Source organism: Pleurodeles waltl, chromosome 2_2 (genome assembly GCF_031143425.1).
Source record: "Pleurodeles waltl isolate 20211129_DDA chromosome 2_2, aPleWal1.hap1.20221129, whole genome shotgun sequence".
In the NCBI taxonomy this organism is placed as follows: Eukaryota; Metazoa; Chordata; class Amphibia; order Caudata; family Salamandridae; genus Pleurodeles; species Pleurodeles waltl.
The window spans coordinates 355,479,068-355,498,318 of record NC_090439.1 but is presented as its reverse complement, the minus strand read 5'-3'; the positions used below and the strand labels follow the sequence as shown (position 1 = coordinate 355,498,318).

Sequence of the window (19,251 nt, the reverse complement as noted above, 5' to 3'; positions counted from 1 at the left end):
AGGTTATGTCTCTCAATATGACACATTACTACATTAATCTAATACATTTTCAATACTTCATACACGTTAATTACTCTTAATATAATTCGTGAATTCTGGTGATCGCTCTCAGAGGTCACAATTTTAATTGTGCATATTTTTCTACGTTAATCTTTTTCTACCAATTTCATTATTCAGAATACATAAACATTCATTAATAAATTAAAAGTTAAAACATTTGTGTTAACAATCCCTCCTCTGATGACTAAATGTCACCACTCTACTTTTACCATCAACAGTTTCATAACTCAGTTTCTTCAGCATTTTGCCTTCTCAAATCTTCCCTATAGATTTTTTCCCTGTTTCGTTCTTCCTTTCTGTTTATTTTCAGACCTTTTCAATTTAATCTTTTGATACAATTTACATAATCCCCATAATACTAATATGCAAGCAATTATAATCAATATTCCCTGTATAATTTTCAATAATACCCCATTCCAAATATTACTAAGCCAATTTCCCACTGTAGCAAATCCTTTTCCAACTTTTTCCCAAACACCGGGTTCTTTCAATTCCTTCAAAATCACTACTTGAGCTAGTCAGGTTAGTAAGTAAGTCTCTTATCTCCTTACTGTTGTTAGGAATACATGAACAGCAATACCTACAGTTAATCATTTTACAGACTCTACCATCCACCAGAAGGATGTCTAAAGCAAGCAGATTTTGAAGAGCCATAGCTCTATCCGCAGCCAATTCAGTATCTATCAGGAGTATGGCCCCTATAAAATTTGTCAGCATGCTATCCACGATAGTAGTCAACTTTCGGATCTTAATCGAGTTCAGGCTGACTCCCAATGAAGGAATCACTGCACAAAATATATCTCTCACTATCACAGAAGAGGATTCCCTCCTCCGTCTCTTATGATGTAATTCAGTCACTTTCTAAAGCTTTTTCAAGTCATCTATCTGATATTCTTTGGGAATACTATCCCCAAATAACATGTCCCATACCATCCTCTTGGAAGACGGTAATAAGCATTGAGTCCACAAATATAATAAATCCCCGGAATTGCAGGGTCTTGACCATTCAACATAAAAGTCCATTTACTCTGAAACAAAAACACATGCCTACATTCACTTGTACCCACAAATAAAGTGTCAGTGCGCGATTTTGGCCTACATATACAAAGCTTGCCTACGTGTAATGCATTTAATGCTAATTTCCCTTGCGTCTTAATTGCAGTGTAAGCATAATCATTTTGTAAGTCCTTTTCTCTAGGCCTTTTTCAAACTTTTCCTTTATGCCTTTCTTCTATCATCAGTATGCCCTAAGAAGCTCTTTTCCAAAGTTGTAAGCGAGCATGTTAAGTTGTTCTTGTGAGTGTAAGCTGTGCCAAACATTAGCGTAGGCTCAAAGAATATTCTAACCAATACTATGTCATGATCCTTAGCTACTCTAATCAAATACCTGATAATAGGAACAAACGAAAACAGTGTGTCGTGGTTAGGATAAAAATATTGACTATATTCTTGGTCATAGAATCTTGTTACTAGCAGACTACATCTTATTCCGTATGTTATTGGAAGACTATGGTACGTAACTCCTTCCTCAACTGACGAAGGAATTTGCGTACACACAAGACAATCCCTTGCATCCATCGTCTCAGCACACTCACTCAATAAGCGATAGAAGACGTTAGAAGAAAATTCTCCTTGAGCATTAGTATAATCATGCAAATATTTCTCATCTAACTTAAACTTCTCCAAAGCTGTTAATGTAGTAGTCTCAAAAGCAGAAGTATGGTTGGCTCCTCTCACATCAAGAACAGACATACTCACAATCACTACTATAAACAAAATCCCATACATAATCGCCAATCCAATGCTCATATATTTACAACCCTTAGCATCTCTAAACTGATTAAATCAGCCATGATTTGTAAAGAATCAGAAAGCAGAAGTAACTTAGAAAAGTGCAGCAAAATCAAAAATAGACAATTCTTCTTCCAGCAGTTCAGTTTCACATCCAGGAACCCTTTTTCTCCCTTTGTCAAAATCGACCTTCGGTCACCGCCCAACTCTCCTTCACTCTATTCTTCTTTTCTCGTAGTATCTATTTCTTCCTATATGGTTTCATTTATGACCACTTCCTTCCTTTTCTCTACTTGCGATTCAGGTCAATTATCTCCTTTTCTCGATCCTTCTGTCAATATTCTCTTTAGAATTGGGCTTGTCTCTTTTTCTTTCTCTATGGTGTTTTCTGTTGATGGACCTGCAACAGGCTCAGGAGGAGTCGGACCACTTTGACTCTGATCTAACTCAACTCAACTCCCTCCCCTTCTTGGTCTGGCACTTGCTCTGTTTGTTTCTCAGCACCGTTTACTTCTGGGAGAACCCCTGCTGTGCTCGGTTCTCCTACTGTATCCGTCGAGATTGATTCTCCTGCACCCTACTTTATCTATTCACCTTCGTCCCTTACAGGGGTGATTGAACCATCTTCCACAAGCTCTTGTTCAATTTCAGGCTTTCTTTGCTCCCTTTCTGGTTCAGTGCTGCACCCTGCTTCGCAGTTGTTGGTGCTCTCAACAATGCTTCTTCATGATCCAGTGGACATGCCACTTTTTTATGTGACTCGCGTGAATCCAGTTTGGGATTCCTGTACACTTCACAGCTGTCTTAGTCAAAATCACTTGGTAAGGCCCTCTCCAATGTGGCTCCAAACACGTCTTGCGAACATGTTCGACAACGACCCATTCACCGGCTCTCAGGTTGTGCCCTGGATCGTGTTTTGGTGGCAGGGTGGTGGCCTCCACCTGCTGAGAAAAAGAGCGAACCACATCAGCCACACCCTCGCAGTAGTCCAACACCATATCATCGGTAATATTGACAAGTGCATTCGCTGGAACTGCTGGTAATCTCATTGCTCTACCATATGGATTCTGTGGAGCGACAATCCCCGTCTTCCTGTCCGGTGTATTTCTCATTGACATCAACACCAAAGGCAACGCATCTGGACATTTTAGGTTTGTTACGGCACACATCTTGGCAATTCTTGATTTCAAAGTACCATTCATCTGTTCCACTAGTCCTGACGCTTCAGGGCAGTAACTACAATGCAACTTCTGCTTAATGTTTAGTGCTGCACACAAAAGTTTAATCACCTCATTATTAAAGTGCGTTCCCCTATCTGATTCTAAAGAGATCGGAAAACCGAAACGTGGTATCAACTCTCTATGCAACAGCTTTGCTACAGTGAGACTATCATTCCTTCTTGTGGGGTACACTCAATCCAGTGACTAAAAATGCACACAATCACCAATTAAATCCAATTGCATTCTGCTGAATGGACCTCCTGCTCTTCCAATGTGGCTCAAATTCACCACAGTCCATTTCCCTGCATTTAATTGCTGACAAATAATGCAGTGATGGCATACTGCTTCAGCTGCCTGCCTAAACTTTAGGTTAAACCAATCAATCTTAAACAAACGAACCATGGTATCCCTCCCAATGTGTGCCTGACCATGATAGTACCTCGTCATTTGTGATAGCAAACTATTTGGTAAAACCATTTGACCCTCTTCTGATACCCGTAGCTTATCCTGCCTCAGGACAAACTTCATTTTTAACCAAGAACTCTTTTCTTCCTTGTCGACATGGCTTTGCAAAGTTTTCAATTCTTCCATTGTGTCAATCACTTTTAATGCAAAACTTGTACATGTAGTGTCTTCTTCGGACATCAACTCCTATTTGTCTTTGAACGATATACAGTTCAATACAAAAACCTGGCGACATGATCCGCATATCCATTTCCCAGTGACATGTAGTCCTGCAACTTTAGATGTGCACTGCATTTTACACGACAGTTTCCTCAGGCAATTGTATTGCATACAGCAAACCTTTTATTCTTTTGCCATTTCTTACTGGTGAACCAGTTGAGGTCAGAAAAACCTCTCTGAGACCACAATTGACCAAAATCATGAACAATTCCAAATCCATATTGGCTATCTGTATAGATAGTGACTCTCAATCTAGCAGACACATGGCATGCTCTAGTAAGAGCGACCAATTCTGCTACTTGTGCGGAATATACTCCTCAAAGCCAGGAAGCTTCTAAAGTACCTGTAATTGTGCACACAGCATAGCCTGCTCTTAGTGTTCCTGTACCATCTCTGAGACATGAGCCATTAACAAAGACAATTTGGTCATTTTCTTCCAATCGTGTATCTCTGATATCAGGTCTTGGTTTGGTGCACAACTCCGTTACTTCAAAACAATCATGCTCAATGTCTTCCTTCTTTGCAATTTCAACAGTTTCAATTGGATGTAATGTTGCTGGGTTCAGCACTGTACATCTTTTCAGTGTTACATTTGGAGCACCTAAAATGCTCATCTTATACCTTGTCAGTCGGGCACCCGTCAAATACTGTGTTTTCGCCCTGGTCGGTAAAATCTCAACTGAGTTAGGTACCATTACCGTCAGGGGATATCCCATCACTACTCCCTCACACTGTGACAGACTTTGACCAACTGTGGCAACTGCTCGCAAACAACCTGGTAAGGGTGCTGCAACTGGGTCCAAGGTAGCTGAAAAATAGGCAACTGGGCGATAAGCACCTCCATGGACCTGTGTCAAGACAGACAAAGGACAAGCATCACGTTCATGACAAAACAATGTGAACGGTTTTGTGTAATCAGGCATTCCCAACATTGGAGCTCTGCACAAACTCTCAATTCAGTAAACGCCTTTATCTGGTCCTGATCTAAGGTTATGGGATCAGTAACATCCTTGTGTGTAAGCTGCTGCAATGGTTTTGAAATCTCAGCAAAATTTGGAATCCACTGACGTCAATAACCTACCATTTTCAGAAACATCCTGACATCTCTCTGTGAAGTCGGGGGACTGCTCTGCAATATCATTGTAAGCCTTTCTTTGGAAATTTTCCTTGGCGCTTTCTCAATTTGGTGACCTAGATATTTCACTGACTTCTGACAGTACTGCAATTTCAATAGTGACACCTTATGACCAAATTTTCCCAAGTGGTTCCAAAGGGCAAACGAGTCATATTTACACTCGTCCCTTGGTTTGGATGCAATCAGCAAATCTTCAATATTGCATCAGAGTCGATTGGTACAGTAGTTCCAATGACTCCAAGTTATTTTTCAAAATCTGATTAAACAAGGATGGGGGCTCTGTGTACCCTTGACGAAGCCTGCACCAGCTGTAGACTCGGTCTAGGAATTTGAAACTAAAGAGAAACTGACTATCCTCATAAAAAGGCAGAGAAAAGAAAGCTTGTGACAATTCAACCACTGTGAACCATTTTGCATCACATGGAATTTGGAACATTATTCCTGCTGGATTTGGCACAACAGGACAACACGACCACCATGTCATTTACTTTTCTCAAATCCTGTAAAATTTGTACTTTCCCACCAGGTTTCTTCAAACCCATTATCGGTGAATTACATGGGCTGCTCAGTACTTCTTTCAAAACTCCCTGCTTCAGGAAATCTCCAATTATCTGCATCACTTTCATCAGAACATCTTGTGCCATACTGTACTGTGGAAGCTGCAGAAACACTACATTTGGCTTCACAGTAACCTTAATTGGCTCCACTCCCTTGATCAAACTCACTTCTTTACCTATCAGATCCCACACGTTTTCCTGTACTGTTCCCTGAAAATCTGCATGTAGCTCTTTCACTGTGAACAGCGGGGAAAACTCAATCAATGGGTACTCTTCATTGGTAGTTTCACTCTCAATTTCTGGAGTCAGTTCTTCTTCATCATCAATATTTGTCTGAATCTCTATTCCCGCAATTGAACAAGTAATTGAACATTTAGTCTTACACAATAAATCCCTTCCCAGTAGGGATACTGGACTCGAATCTCAGACTACAAACTTATGCAGTCCCTAAAAGTTGCCAATTTCAACTTCCACTGGATCTATGATCAGATTTGTCAAATGCTCATTTGCTACCCCCACAACCAGGACTGTTCTTCCTGAAAGAGGTCAATTCGGAACCTCTGCACTCCTCACTGTAGAACGTGTAGCTCCTGTGTCCACTAAAAATGAAACCTTATGACCCATCACCTTCCCTCTCACAAAAGGTCCTCTCTGATCTACTTCTAGGGAGGCTGCAAGCATACATGGCTCCTCATCTGAACTATCACTCATTCATTCACCATTTATTTCATTCTCACTGTGTAACAGGAATTGGTGCACTGTGTCACTACTTCTGTCCTGTCTCTGACCCATGACCTGTTAAGTAAGCATCATCTGTTGCTGTTCCATCTGGCTTGCGGTATCTGCATTTGCTGTCTAGGTACCATAGGGACCTGCTGCTGTACTGGCTGCAACGGTGCCAATTGGGCACGAGGCATTTGCACCTGCTGCATGGGTTAAAAAAAATTCAGCGGTTTCATGTTATTCTGAAAATTAGGATTAAGACCTCTCATTCTGGGGACTTTCACATTTTGAAATGTATTGACGTCACCACTTTGCTGAATAACACCTTCCTGAACCATCGCCGGACAATCCCGCTTCCAATGTCCCACGGCTCCGCAAATAAGACACTGGAACATCTTCTTCATCCCTTGCACATCATTCTGAACCACAACAGCACTCCAATCCGGTCTGCGATTCATATTGACTCCAAGACCCCTACCCCTTATCTGAGGCTGGAACATAACAGTTCCCTGCTGCTGCGGTATCTGCTGCACAAAAGTTCCCTGCACTCCTGTTTGAGCAGCCTTAATCTGCATCACCATCGCCTTCTCCTTCAGCTTTTTCTGCTTCAACTCGATCTTGTCACTACAGTATTTCGTATACTCTAACACATCATCGATCAGCTTTGCTTGCCAACACATCAAATGACTCTTATTAATCTGGCCTATTTCAGGTCTCAGTCCTTCAAGGAACCTGAACACAAAATGCAACATGTTTTTCGGCTCCATCGCTTCATTGCCACTGTACGTGAACGCTTTCAACAATCTTTCATAGTATGCATGTCCTGCAGCTTCTCTGTCAATCAATATTTTTAGGCGAAATTCTCGTTTTCAGGAACTCAATCACCTTATAACAATGCTTCATTACCTCAGTTGATGGTGCACCTATAGTTCTATCCCTTTCTGGTTCACTTGTCGGCCAATCTACTGCTCTCTTGCACTCAACCCATAAATCAGCCAGAACGACTATCTCCTACAGAGTACTCAGGTCTTCCCACAGACATTTTGAAAGCTTCACAAATCTATCTGTCTGCTGATACCATTCAACTGGTTTCTCCCTCAGTTTTGGATTATCATTTGTGAATGACAGAATATAACTCTTGTGCCAAAGAACATGAACAAATTGCCCTCCTGCAATTTCCCTCAATGGTAAAGTTTTCAGTGGATCCTTAGCTTTTTGTACACTTTCGGACCCTTTTGTGAATCTTGTTTCCGTTTATCCTTCTTATTTGCCCATCTGCCTTCCCACTTTTCTAATGCTCCCCAAATCTGAGCACTCTACAATAATACTTTAAGATGCACTTTCATTCCAGCTGACCTTGTGTGTTCGAAATACGCTGCTTCAAAATCTAACCTGTAGCTTCTTTTCAAATGCTTTGTTTTCCCATTTTCTATGTCATGATTTTAAGCTAAGTCTGTCAACCTCTGATGTATCTTGCTCACTTCTCTCGTGATTCTCGGACATAAGTATCTCAACTCTTCTTCCGTATAGGATTCTAGCCTATTTACTCCCATTGATCCCGTGACTAGTTCAGTTATTTCTGTAGCCAACCTAACACGATCAATCTGCTCTTGACTCTTGGACACATTTTGCGAAGTATTCACACTATCTAACCACTCATTCAGCTGCTGTGCTTTCAATCCCTGTAACGTAATGTTACTTGCATTTGGAGATGGCACCTGTTGTACCACTGCACCTGCAGACTGTGGTGTCAAAAAGCTTCAAGCTCTGACCTACACTCGAGCCATTTACAGCATTGGGAAGTGCTACAAGTGGATTAGGATCCAATAATTACCTTGATCCATAAAAGGTCTGAACCATAGTCGAAACAACCTGCACATGTTCTCTCACTCCCTCCTCACGAGGCTCTGTGACATTTCACCCTGTTCTCCTGTGATTGGCTTCTTCTGCGCAAACAGTGGTACCGCTGGACCAACAGTAAATCAGCAGCACTATAGCATCTGGGGCTACTCTAGTGCCCTCATTCTGTGGGAGAGTTACTCCCATACTCATTATAATCATAATACATATTCATTACTGGAGTCAAATCTGACTGTGTTCCTGTTATTGGTGTAAATCTCGGCATACCCTGCGGTTGTGCCTGGGGCATCAATATTGGAGTCGGCTCAGTCTGGACCAGCAAGGGACTTGGAACTACTTGCTCCGTAGGCACCACTAAGTTCGAAGTTGTCTCAAGAACCCCTTGTACCTGTCCATTATCAACCTGTACTGGACCAGCTGTCCCCAAAGCCTGTGCTGGGGCAGAAGCAGTACCCGGACCCCCCCCTTCATGCACCACATATGGTGGTCGGTCCCTCAGCATCTGAGTAAGAAGATCCTCGATATCCAAGTCTTCTTCTACTATGTAAGACTTTTTCTTCTTTTTACTCCCAGATGAACTCTTATTACTTTTGCTAGTCTCCTCTTTCCCTTCTGCCTCATCTTCTTCTGTAATAGCAGGAAACAACTTAATGTCCTGCAATGTCACTGTCCTCCACTTTTTCTGTTCCCAATTCCATCTTGCTTCAGCTAAGGACTTCTCCACTTTCCTTATTCTCCTCTGAAACTTCATGTCTTGCTGCTGCCTCGCTATCAGCTACCAAACTGCTAATGCCTCAAACTCTGCCGGTCTTGGAAGGGGCCTTGTGTTATATAGGGCCATCCGCAATTGATCTAAAATTCTCAAATTGAACGTTCCATGCTCTGGAAACGCTAAAGCTCCCTGTTTCTCTGTTAACTTGCACCACTGCTTTAACCAAAGACATGGCACGACACCTCACTCCTCCATCACAATGCAAGCCGGAGAGTTTTCTGATGGGGTAGGCTCCCCCACTTTCGCCTTAATATAGGTATCTCCCTTCATGGCATTCTTAAACGCTTTAAAAAAAAACTTCATCTTTTCTACTTTTTGTGTTTTCGAATCAAATCAAGAAATGACTTACTCCCAAGATTCCTTTCACCCACGTTCTCAAACAATTGCCTCTAACGGACGGCTGCCAATCCGTGCGCAATTCTTCTCACTAACCAAACCATCGAAAGTGAACCAATAAACTACGTGAGAACTGTGTAACATTAGAATTCATAGATTTGAGTTACGAAAATTATTGGGTAGAGTAAAATTGTATGATTAATTGACCAATTAGGATTTGGGGGAACAGTCTGTGTGATTTTAATATAACAATGTGACAGAGGGGATAGATTTCAGACCTTATTCCGAAATTGATGCGATATTGGGGAGAAGAGAGACGAGATTCTGTCATTTGGCCCATACTCTCTATGAGGAGAGCCTGATGTGATGCTGATCGACTGATGACTTGAAGACGAAGACTGACTTTGTTGCTGATCCATACCGAGGAGAGGTAGATATGACAATGTGACTGAATTACCTTTTGTGCCTTTTCTTTCTGGGTACCAACTGCGCTGTCTAAAAAGTTTTCTCTTAGCTAGATGTTTTCCAAATTCATGTTCTAAACTGTTTTTGCATGAAGTCCCATATACTGATGCTAATCTGGGTTAGAAGAGGTTCCTACTCTGTGACACGGATAGAATTACAGAGACTAATGATTGACGGACTGATTTGCTGAACACAGCTACTTATGTTGACTTATTCGTCTTTGATTCAATTGATGATTTATGCTAATGCTTTGGAGTGTATACTAATGCAAGTTTTGATTATGTTATGCTTTTGGCATCTAATGAATTAATGAGAAAATTACTCGAACTGAATAAAGTTTTGAACTAATCTCATGACTTAGTATTGTAACAAATAGGGAAATAAAATTACTAAACGTATACTAAGTTGTGGTTATTCATGACTGAAAGGTCATGGTGTGGAGATTATTAATTGTTGATTATAAATAGACTAATGGTTATTGAATTCTATGTATTGATAATTGGGAAACATTGGCCACATCATCGCTAGGATACTCCATGCGAATCAAAAGGGTCTTCGACCTATGCTTGTCCCCTTGTAAGTTTACTTATTAAGGACCGGGGGCCACAACAAAAGTGAAAACAAAAAAAAATGAAACTGAAGGGAACCAAGTTGTGGTCGTGCTCAAGGTGAAAATGCAAAACGCAGTCACTAAAAGTGCAGTTAGCCAATGGCTGAAGTAGGCCGACCCACTGCCCTCGGCCGTATTGTTGTACTTGGAGGAAGCAAGATGTGAATGACACAACAGACTAATGGATGAAGGGAAAGCTGGTTAAAAGTCACTTCAGGTATATTATTCTTATCATTTTGGTAAAATCAAAAAGGTCTGGGTTAACGCCAGACCTATGTATAAATTTTTTTTTAAAAAATGTGGGGGGGGCGGAGACAACCTAGGTTGACCGAAAGGCTCCTTTTCTCGTGACACTCAATATCGTTTCACTACCTCCTTTCTCCTGCTACCACTTGACTATCAGTTTACGGGATTTCTGATTTTTTTCACTTCCATCAAAACAAAAAAAGCGATAGAAGATCATACTGACTAACCTGCCATCTAAGGACCAATGGCGGATGGGTTGGTGAGCGGAAGTTGAGGCGGCTACAGCCCGCGCTGCTCCGCCTCTCTCCAGAAGCTCTCGTCGCTGTTTCTGGAGCCAGCCGCGTCCGGTCGCCATGGTTACAAGAGTAGGGCACTGGGCAGCGTTACCTCTGCAATAAATGGAGCAAAAAGAAAACAACTCAAATACTTCCAGCGTTGTACAATGTTTGATAATCTGCTTGTCCATCGTCTTCCGGGGTCTGTTGTTTCTGTCCACAGAAGGAATGTGAAGTTAGGAAACCAGTCAATCAACAGCGGGCCCAATCATTATAGTATATGAATTATCAAGTATCAGTTTAAAACGAAGGCTTGCTTCTATTGTTTCTTTCTCGCAGCCATAAGCATCATTGCCTACCTCAGAAAAACCCGAATAGTACGCCAAGAAGCACGCGCATATCCCGTGGCAGCTAAAACTTTCTGTACACTCCGCCCTGGAGTGCAGTTTTCGCTTGTGGAGGGGAGGCTTCCATCTGTGTAGAGGTGGGCATGTACCGTCGAAGTCTAGTTTTTTGCCCTTATTGGCGCCCTGAGTGCAGCGTACGATCGGATTGGCTGACAGCCTGCAGTCTCCCATTCGCTACTGCTGAAAAATTGTGAGCGGCTTCGGAAATACGCCCATCGGCCCAATGCGCCTTTCATTGTGCTCGAGCTGAAGAGTGTGTCTCTGTTGTGCTAAATTGTTTAATTTTCACTTTCAATTTTCTGCCGTTCAAGATGTATCTGTGGACGGGACTTCTGTCCTGCCTTTAACTGACGAGCAGTCAGACGGGGATGAAATTCGGAAAATAAAACTTACAACCAATGAGGAAAGAGAGACGTCAGGATAAAAAGAGAAAGGTGAAACACACTAAGAAATAATACACGAGAGGAGGTTAAAGAAACACAAAGGAAGAGAATGAAACAGGGAAATAAAGGCAGAGAGGAAAAGAAAAAAGAACACGCATTTGCAAAGCAATAGGTCTCGCATTTGCTTGAGTTAGAGCTTTTGGCATTGTAAATTGATAACCACTTTTCTTGCCACATAAATTCTGTGTCAGGACCAGAGGCTCAGGATTATGCTTCACTTTTTATGCTTTAATATTCACAGCAGCAAAACAGAACAAAACTTTGAAAACACTACATAGCCCGTAAACATGTTATTATCACATTACCTCCCGTCCCGCCCTCTCCTTCCTTAGTAACCAATGAGGCACCTTGACTCACCTAGATCACTCCCTCCCTTTTTAAAAAGCCCCAACCCCCTCCTGTTCCTTTTTTTGTCTATGCCTAGACTTACCTTTTTTCTCTCCTCCTTGGTGGGGTCTTGGGGGGGAGGGGGGGTGTAAGGAAATGCCTCCTTGGCATGGTTACCCCCTGACTTTTTGCCTTTGCTGATGCCAAGTTATGATTTGAAAGTGTGCTGAGGCCTGCTAACCAGGCCCCAGCACCAGTGTTCTTTCCCTAACCTGTACTTTTCTTTCCACAATTGGCACACCCTGGCATCCAGGTAAGTCCCTTGTAACTGGTACCCCTGGTACCAAGGGCCCTGATGCCAGGGAAGGTCTCTAAGGGCTGCAGCATGTCTTATACCACCCTGGGGACCCCTCACTAAGCACAGACACACTGCTTGCCAGCTCATGTGTGCTAGTGGGGATAAAAAGACTAAGTCGACATGGCACTCCCCTCAGGGTGCCATGCCAACCTCACACTGCCTATAGGTATAGATAAGTCACCCCTCTAGCAGGCCTTAAAGCCCTAAGGCAGGGTGCACTATACCATAGGTGAGGGCATAAGTGCATGAGCACTATGCCCCTACAGTGTCTAAGCAAAACCTTAGACATTGTAAGTGCAGGGTAGCCATAAGAGTATATGGTCTGGGAGTCTGTCATGCACGAACTCCACAGCACCATAATGGCTACACTGAAAACTGTGAAGTTTGGTATCAAACTTCTCAGCACAATAAATGCACACTGATGCCAGTGTACATTTTATTGTAACATACCCCCCAGAGGGCACCTTAGAGGTGCCCCCTGAAACCTTAACCGACTACCAGTGTAGGCTGACTAGTTTTAGCAGCCTGCCACACACCAGACATGTTGCTGGCCACATGGGGAGAGTGCCTTTGTCACTCTGTGGCTAGTAACAAAGCCTGTACTGGGTGGAGGTGCCTCTCACCTCCCCCTGCAGGAACTGTAACAACTGGTGGTGAGCCTCAAAGGCTCACCTCCTTTGTTACAGCACCCCAGGGCACTCTAGCTAGTGGAGTTGCCCGCACTCTCCGGCCACGGCCCCACTTTTGGCGGCAAGGCCGGAGGAGATAATGAGAAAAACAAGGAGGAGTCACTGGCCTTTCAGGACAGCCCCTAAGGTGTCCTCAGCTGAGGTGACTCTGACTTTTAAAAATCCTCCATCTTGCAGATGGAGGATTCCCCCAATAGGGATAGGAATGTGCCCCCCTCCCCTCAGGGAGGAGGCACAAAGAGGGTGTAGCCACCCTCAGGGCTAGTAGCCATTGGCTACTAACCCCCCAGACCTAAACACACCCCTAAATTGAGTATTTAGGGGCTCCCAGAACACAGCAAGATAGATTCCTGCAACCTAAGACGAAGAAGGACTGCTGAGCTGAAAATCCTACAGAGAAGATGGAGACACCAACTGCTTTGGCCCCAGCTGTACCGGCCTGTCTCCCCACTTCTAAAGAAACTGCTCCAGCGACGCCTTCCACAGGGTCCAGCGACCTCTGAAGCCTTAGAGGACTACCCTGCATCTAGAAGGACCAAGAACTTCAGAGGACAGCGGCTCTGTTCCCCAAAGACTGCAACTTTGCAACAAAGAAGCAACTTTGAAACAACACACGTTTCCTGCCGGAAGTGTGAAACTTTGCACTCTGCACCCGACACCCCCGGCTCGACTTGTGGAGAAAAAACACCACAGGGAGGACTCCCCGGCGACTACAAGACCGTGAGTAGCCAGAGTTGAGCCCCCACAGCGACGCCTGCAGAGGGAATCCCGAGGCTCCCCTGACCGCGACTGCCTGCTTCAAAGACCCGACGCCTGGTAAAGACACTGCACCCGCAGCCCCCAGGACCTGAAGGATCTGACCTCCAGTGCAGGAGCTCCCCCCACCCCCAGGTGGCCCTCTCCCTTGCCCAGGTGGTGGCTACCCCGAGGAGCCCCCCTTGCCTGCCTGCATCACTGAAGAGACCCCTTAGTCTCCCATTGGATTACACTGCGAACCCGACGCCTGTTTGCACACTGCACCCGGCCGCCCCCGTGCCGCTGAGGGTGTACTTTTTGTGCTGACTTGTGTCCATCCCGGTGCCCTACAAAACCCCCCTGGTCTGCCCTCCGAAGACGCGGGTACTTACCTGCTGGCAGACTGGAACCGGGGCACCCCCTTCTTTATTGAAGCCTATGCGTTTTGGGCACCACTTTGACCTCTGCACCTGACCGGCCCTGAGCTGCTGGTGTGGTCAATTTGGGGTTGCCCTGAACCCCCAACGGTGGGCTACCTTGGACCCAACTTTGAACCCTGTAGGTGGTTTACTTACCTGCAAATCTAACAAACACTTACCTCCCCCAGGAACTGTTGAAAATTGCACTGTGTCTAGTTTTAAAATAGCTATATGCCATTTGTGTGAAAACTGTATATGCTATTTTGCTAATTTAAAGTTCCTAAAGTTCCTAAGTGAAATACCTTTCATTTAAAGTATTGTTTGTAAATCTTGAACCTGTGGTTCTTAAAATAAACTAAGAAAATATATTTTTCTATATAAAAACCTATTGGCCTGAAATTGTCTTTGAGTGTGTGTTCCTCATTTATTGCCTGTGTGTGTACAACAAATGCTTAACACTACCCTCTGATAAGCCTACTGCTCGACCACACTACCACAAAATAGAGCATTAGAATTATCTCTTTTTGCCACTATCTTACCTCTAAGGGGAACCATTGGACTCTGTACATGCTATTTCTTACTTTGAAATAGTACATACAGAGCTAACTTCCTACATTGGTGGATCAGCGGTGGGGTACAAGACTTTGCATTTGCTGGACTACTCAGCCAGTACCTGATCACACGACTAAATTCAAAACATTGTCATTAGAAACTGATTTTTGAAATTTGAGCTATTTTTCTAAATTTTGTAAAGTCCTGCTAGGGCCTTGTGTTAGTCCCTGTTAGCATTTCTTTTAGAGTTTAAAGAGTTTTTTAAAAGTTTGGATTAAGTTCTAGAGATAGTTTTAGATTCTTAAAAAGTATCCCAACTTTTAGAGAAATAATGTCTACTGCAAAAGAGATGGTGGTGGAGCTCAACCTCACCCCTTACCTGCATCTTAGGATGTCAGAGTTAAGGTCTCTCTGCAAAATCAAAAAAATTGAAAACTGGTTCAAACCCTACCAAAGCACAGCTCCAGGAGCTCTTGGCAGAGTTTGCTAGAGACAACCCCTCTGAAGATACCCTTACAGAGGGGGAAACTAGAATTTCCCCCCTCCAGTCCTAGTTAGGGAGACCAGTGTTTCTCCAACCCTGACTCCACAAGTAATAGTCAGAGATGTTGCTTCTCTCACAGGAGAGTCCAACAGCTCTGAAAGCATTGAGGGCAGCCTCAATGAAGATGACCTCCTGTTAGCCAGGATGGCCAAATGATTGGCTTTGGAGAGACAGCTCCTAGCCATAGAAAGGAAAAGACAAGAGATGGGCTTAGCTCCCATCAATGGTGGCAGCAATTTAAATAGGGTCAGAGATACCCCTGACATGCTAAAAATCCCCAAAAGGATTGTAACTAAATATGAAGATGGTGATGACATCACAAAATGGTTCACAGCTTTTGAGAGGGCTTGTGCAACCAGATAAGTAAACAAATCTCACTGGGGTGCTCTCCTTTGGGAAATGTTCACTGGAAACTGTAGGGATAGACTCCTCATACTCTCTGGAAAAGATGCAGAATCCTATGACCTCATAAAGGCTACCCTGATTGAAGGCTTTGGATTCTCAACTGAGGAGTATAGGATTAGGCTCAGGGGGGCTCAAAAACCCTTGAGCCACACCTGGGTTGATTTTGTTGGCTTCTCAGTCAAAACACTGGATGGTTGGATTAATGGCAGTGGTGTAAATGATTATGATGAGCTGTACAATCTGTTTATGAAAGAACACCTTTTAAGTAATTGTTTCAATGATAAACTGCATCAGCATCTGGTAGACCTAGGTCCAATTTCTCCCCAAGAATTAGGAAAGAAGGCGGACCATTGGGTCAAGACTAGGGTGACCAAGACTTCCACAGGGGGCGACCAAAAGAAAGGGGTCACAAAGACTCCCCAGGGGAAGAGTGTTGAGACATCCAAGAGTAAAAGTAAAGAGTCTTCTACAGGGCCCCAAAAACCTGCTCAGGACGGAGGGTCCAAAGCCTCTTCACAATCCATTTTTGGGTACAAGGGTCAAAACTTTGATCCCAAAAAGGCCTGGTGTCGTAGCTGTAATCAGCAAGGACACCAAACTGGAGACAAGGCCTGTCCCAAGAAAGGTTCCACTTCAACTACTACTCCAGTTAGCACTGGAATAGCCCGTCTCCAGGTGGGATCAACAGTGTACCCAGAGCAAATCAGGGTTCACACTGAAGCTACATTAGTTTCTGAGGGTGGGGTGGACTTAGCTACACTGGCTTCCTGGCCCCCTAATATGCAAAAATACAGGCAGCAACTCTTGATTAATAGGACTAGTGTAGAAGGCCTGAGGGATACAGGTGCCAGTGTCACAATGGTGACAGACAAACTGGTTTCCCGAGGGCAATACCTGACTGGACGAACTTATCCAGTCACCAACGCTGACAATCAGACTAAAGTACATCCCATGGCTATGGTAACTTTATAATGGGGAGGGGTCACTGGCCTGAAACAGGTGGTAGTCTCCTCTAATATCCCAGTAGACTGTTTGCTTGGAAATGAGCTGGAGTCCTCAGGATGGGCTGAGGTAGAATTCAAAACCCATGCAGCCATGCTGGGTATCCCTGAACTGGTGTGTGTCAAGACAAGGGCACAATACAAGGCTTAGGGTGAAAAAGTGGGGTTGGAGCCTGGAATAATGACCCAACCCTCCAAGAGAAAAGAAAAGAAGACTGGGGAACCAGCTTCAACACAGCAAAAGAAAAAGAACCTCTCTTCCCAGGAAGAAGTTCTGCCCTCTGAGGGAACTGAGCCCATGGAGTTGGAACCTTATCAGGTTGAACTCTTAGGCCCAGGGGGACCCACAAGGGAACAGCTGTGTAAGGGGCAAGAAACCTGTCCCTCTCTTGAAGGCCTTAGGCAGCAAGCTGCTGAAGAGACCAAAGTAAAAATCAGTGGAACACATAGGGTCTATTGGGAAGATGGACTCCTTTACACTGAGGCAAGAGATCCCAAACCTGGTGCCACTAGGAGAGTGGTAGTGCCTCAGGAGTTTAGAGAGTTCATCCTGACCTTAGCCCATGATATTCCACTTGCTGGGCATTTGGGACAAACCAAGACATGGGAGAGATTAGTCAACCATTTCTATTGGCCCAATATGTCCCAGAAGGTGAAGGAGTTTTGTGCCTCCTGTGCCATCTGTCAAGCCAGTGGTAAGACAAGTGGCCATCCAAAGGCCCCCCTCATTCCACTTCCGGTGGTGGGGGTCCCCTTTGAAAGAGTGGGAGTGGACATAGTGCGTCCACTTGAACCTCCCACAGCCTCAGCGAACCAGTATATCCTAGTAGTAGTGGATCATGCTACTAGGTACCCTGAAGCAATTCCCCTTGGGTCCACTACTGCCCCTGCAGTAGCCAAAGCACTCATTGGTATCTTTACCAGAGTGGGATTTCCTAAGGAGGTGGTGTCTGACAGGGGTACTAACTTCATGTCAGCATATCTGAAACACATGAGGAATGAGTGCGGGGTGACTTACAAATTCACCACACCATATCATCCACAAACCAATGGTCTTGTGGAAAGATTCAACAAGACATTGAAGGGCATCATCACGGGGCTCCCTGAAAAGCTCAAAAGGAGATGGGAAGTCCTCTTGCCATGTCTGTTTTTCGCCTACAGAGAGGTGCCTCCGAAGGGAGTAGGGTTTTCCCCCTTTGAACTTCTGTTTGGCCATCCTGTAAGGGGATCACTAGCTCTTATGAAAGAAGGCTGGGAGAGACCTCTTCATGAGCCTAAGCAAGATATAGTGGACTTTGTACTAGGCCTACGTTCCAGGATGGCAGAGGACATGGAAAAGGCAAGTAAAAACCTTGAGGCCAGCCAACAACTCCAGAAGATGTGGTATGACCAAAAGGCTGCTATGGTTGAGTTTCAGCCAGGGCAGAAAGTCTGGGTTCTGGAACCTGTGGCTCCCAGGGCACTTCAGGACAGATGGAGTGGCCCTTACCCTGTGCTAGAGAGAAAGAGTCAGGTCACCTACCTGGTAGACCTAGGCACTAGCAGGACCCCCAAAAGGGTGATCCATGTGAACCGCCTCAAACTCTTTCATGACAGGGCAGATGTAAACATGTTAATGGTTACAGATGAGGACCAGGAAGCTGAGAGTGAACCTCTCCCTGATCTCCTCTCCACTGACCCTAACGATGGCTCAGTAGATGGAGTGATCTATTCAGACACCCTCTCTGGCCAACAGCAAGCTGAATGTAGGAAAGTCTTACAACAGTTTGCTGAGCTCTTTTCCCTAACCCCTGGTCAGACACACCTGTGTACCCATGATGTGGACATAGGAGACAGCATGCCTGTCAAAATCAAAAATTTTAGACAGTCTGACCAAGTTAAGGAAAGCATCAAAGTGGAAGTCCACAAGATGCTGGAATTGGGAGTCATTGAGCACTCTGACAGCCCCTGGGCTAGCCCAGTGGTCCTAGTCCCCAAACCTCACACCAAGGATGGCAAGAGAGAGATGAGGTTTTGTGTGGACTACAGACGACTTAATTCTGTCACAAAGACAGATGCCCATCCCATTCCAAGGGCAGATGAATTAATTGATAAATTGGGTGCTGCCAGATACTTGAGTACCTTTGACTTGACAGCAGGGTACTGGCAAATAAAAATGGCACCAGGAGCAAAAGAAAAGACAGCGTTCTCCACACCTGATGGGCATTATCAGTTTACTGTAATACCCTTTGGCTTAAAGAGTGCCCCTGCCACCTTCCAAAGGTTGGTGAATCAAGTCCTTGCTGGCTTGGAGTCTTTTAGTGCAGCTTATCTTGATGATATTGCTGTCTTTAGCTCCAGCTGGCAGGTTCACCTAGTCCACCTGAAGACGGTTTTGCAGGCCCTGCAAGCAGCAGGCCTCTCTATCAAGGCATCCAAATGTCAGATAGGGCAGGCAACTGTGGTTTACTTGGGACACCTTGTAGGTGGAGGCCAAGTTCAGCCACTCCAACCCAAGATCCAGACCATTCTGGACTGGGTAGCTCCAAAAACCCAGACTCAAGTCAGGGCATTCCTTGGCTTGACTGGTTACTATAGGAGGTTTGTGAAGGATATGGATCCATAGTGACACCCCTCACAGAACTTACCTCTAAGAAG

The 19,251-nt window shown here is 44.4% G+C and overlaps 1 protein-coding gene across 2 annotated transcripts in view; it reads right to left on the bottom strand.

The window, feature by feature from the left end:
* FBXO15 (F-box protein 15) overlaps positions 1-11,239 on the bottom strand; it is a 330,998-nt gene extending 319,759 nt beyond the window's left edge. For both annotated transcript variants that reach the window (XM_069219882.1, XM_069219881.1), the window contains exons 1-2: positions 11,094-11,239; positions 10,687-10,848 (exon numbers count right to left, since the gene is read on the bottom strand). In XM_069219882.1, coding sequence (XP_069075983.1) covers positions 10,687-10,814 — 128 coding nt within the window. In that variant the 5' untranslated portion in view covers positions 10,815-10,848; positions 11,094-11,239. The remainder of the gene's footprint in view (positions 1-10,686; positions 10,849-11,093) is intronic.
* Between the last annotated feature and the right edge of the window lie 8,012 nt (positions 11,240-19,251).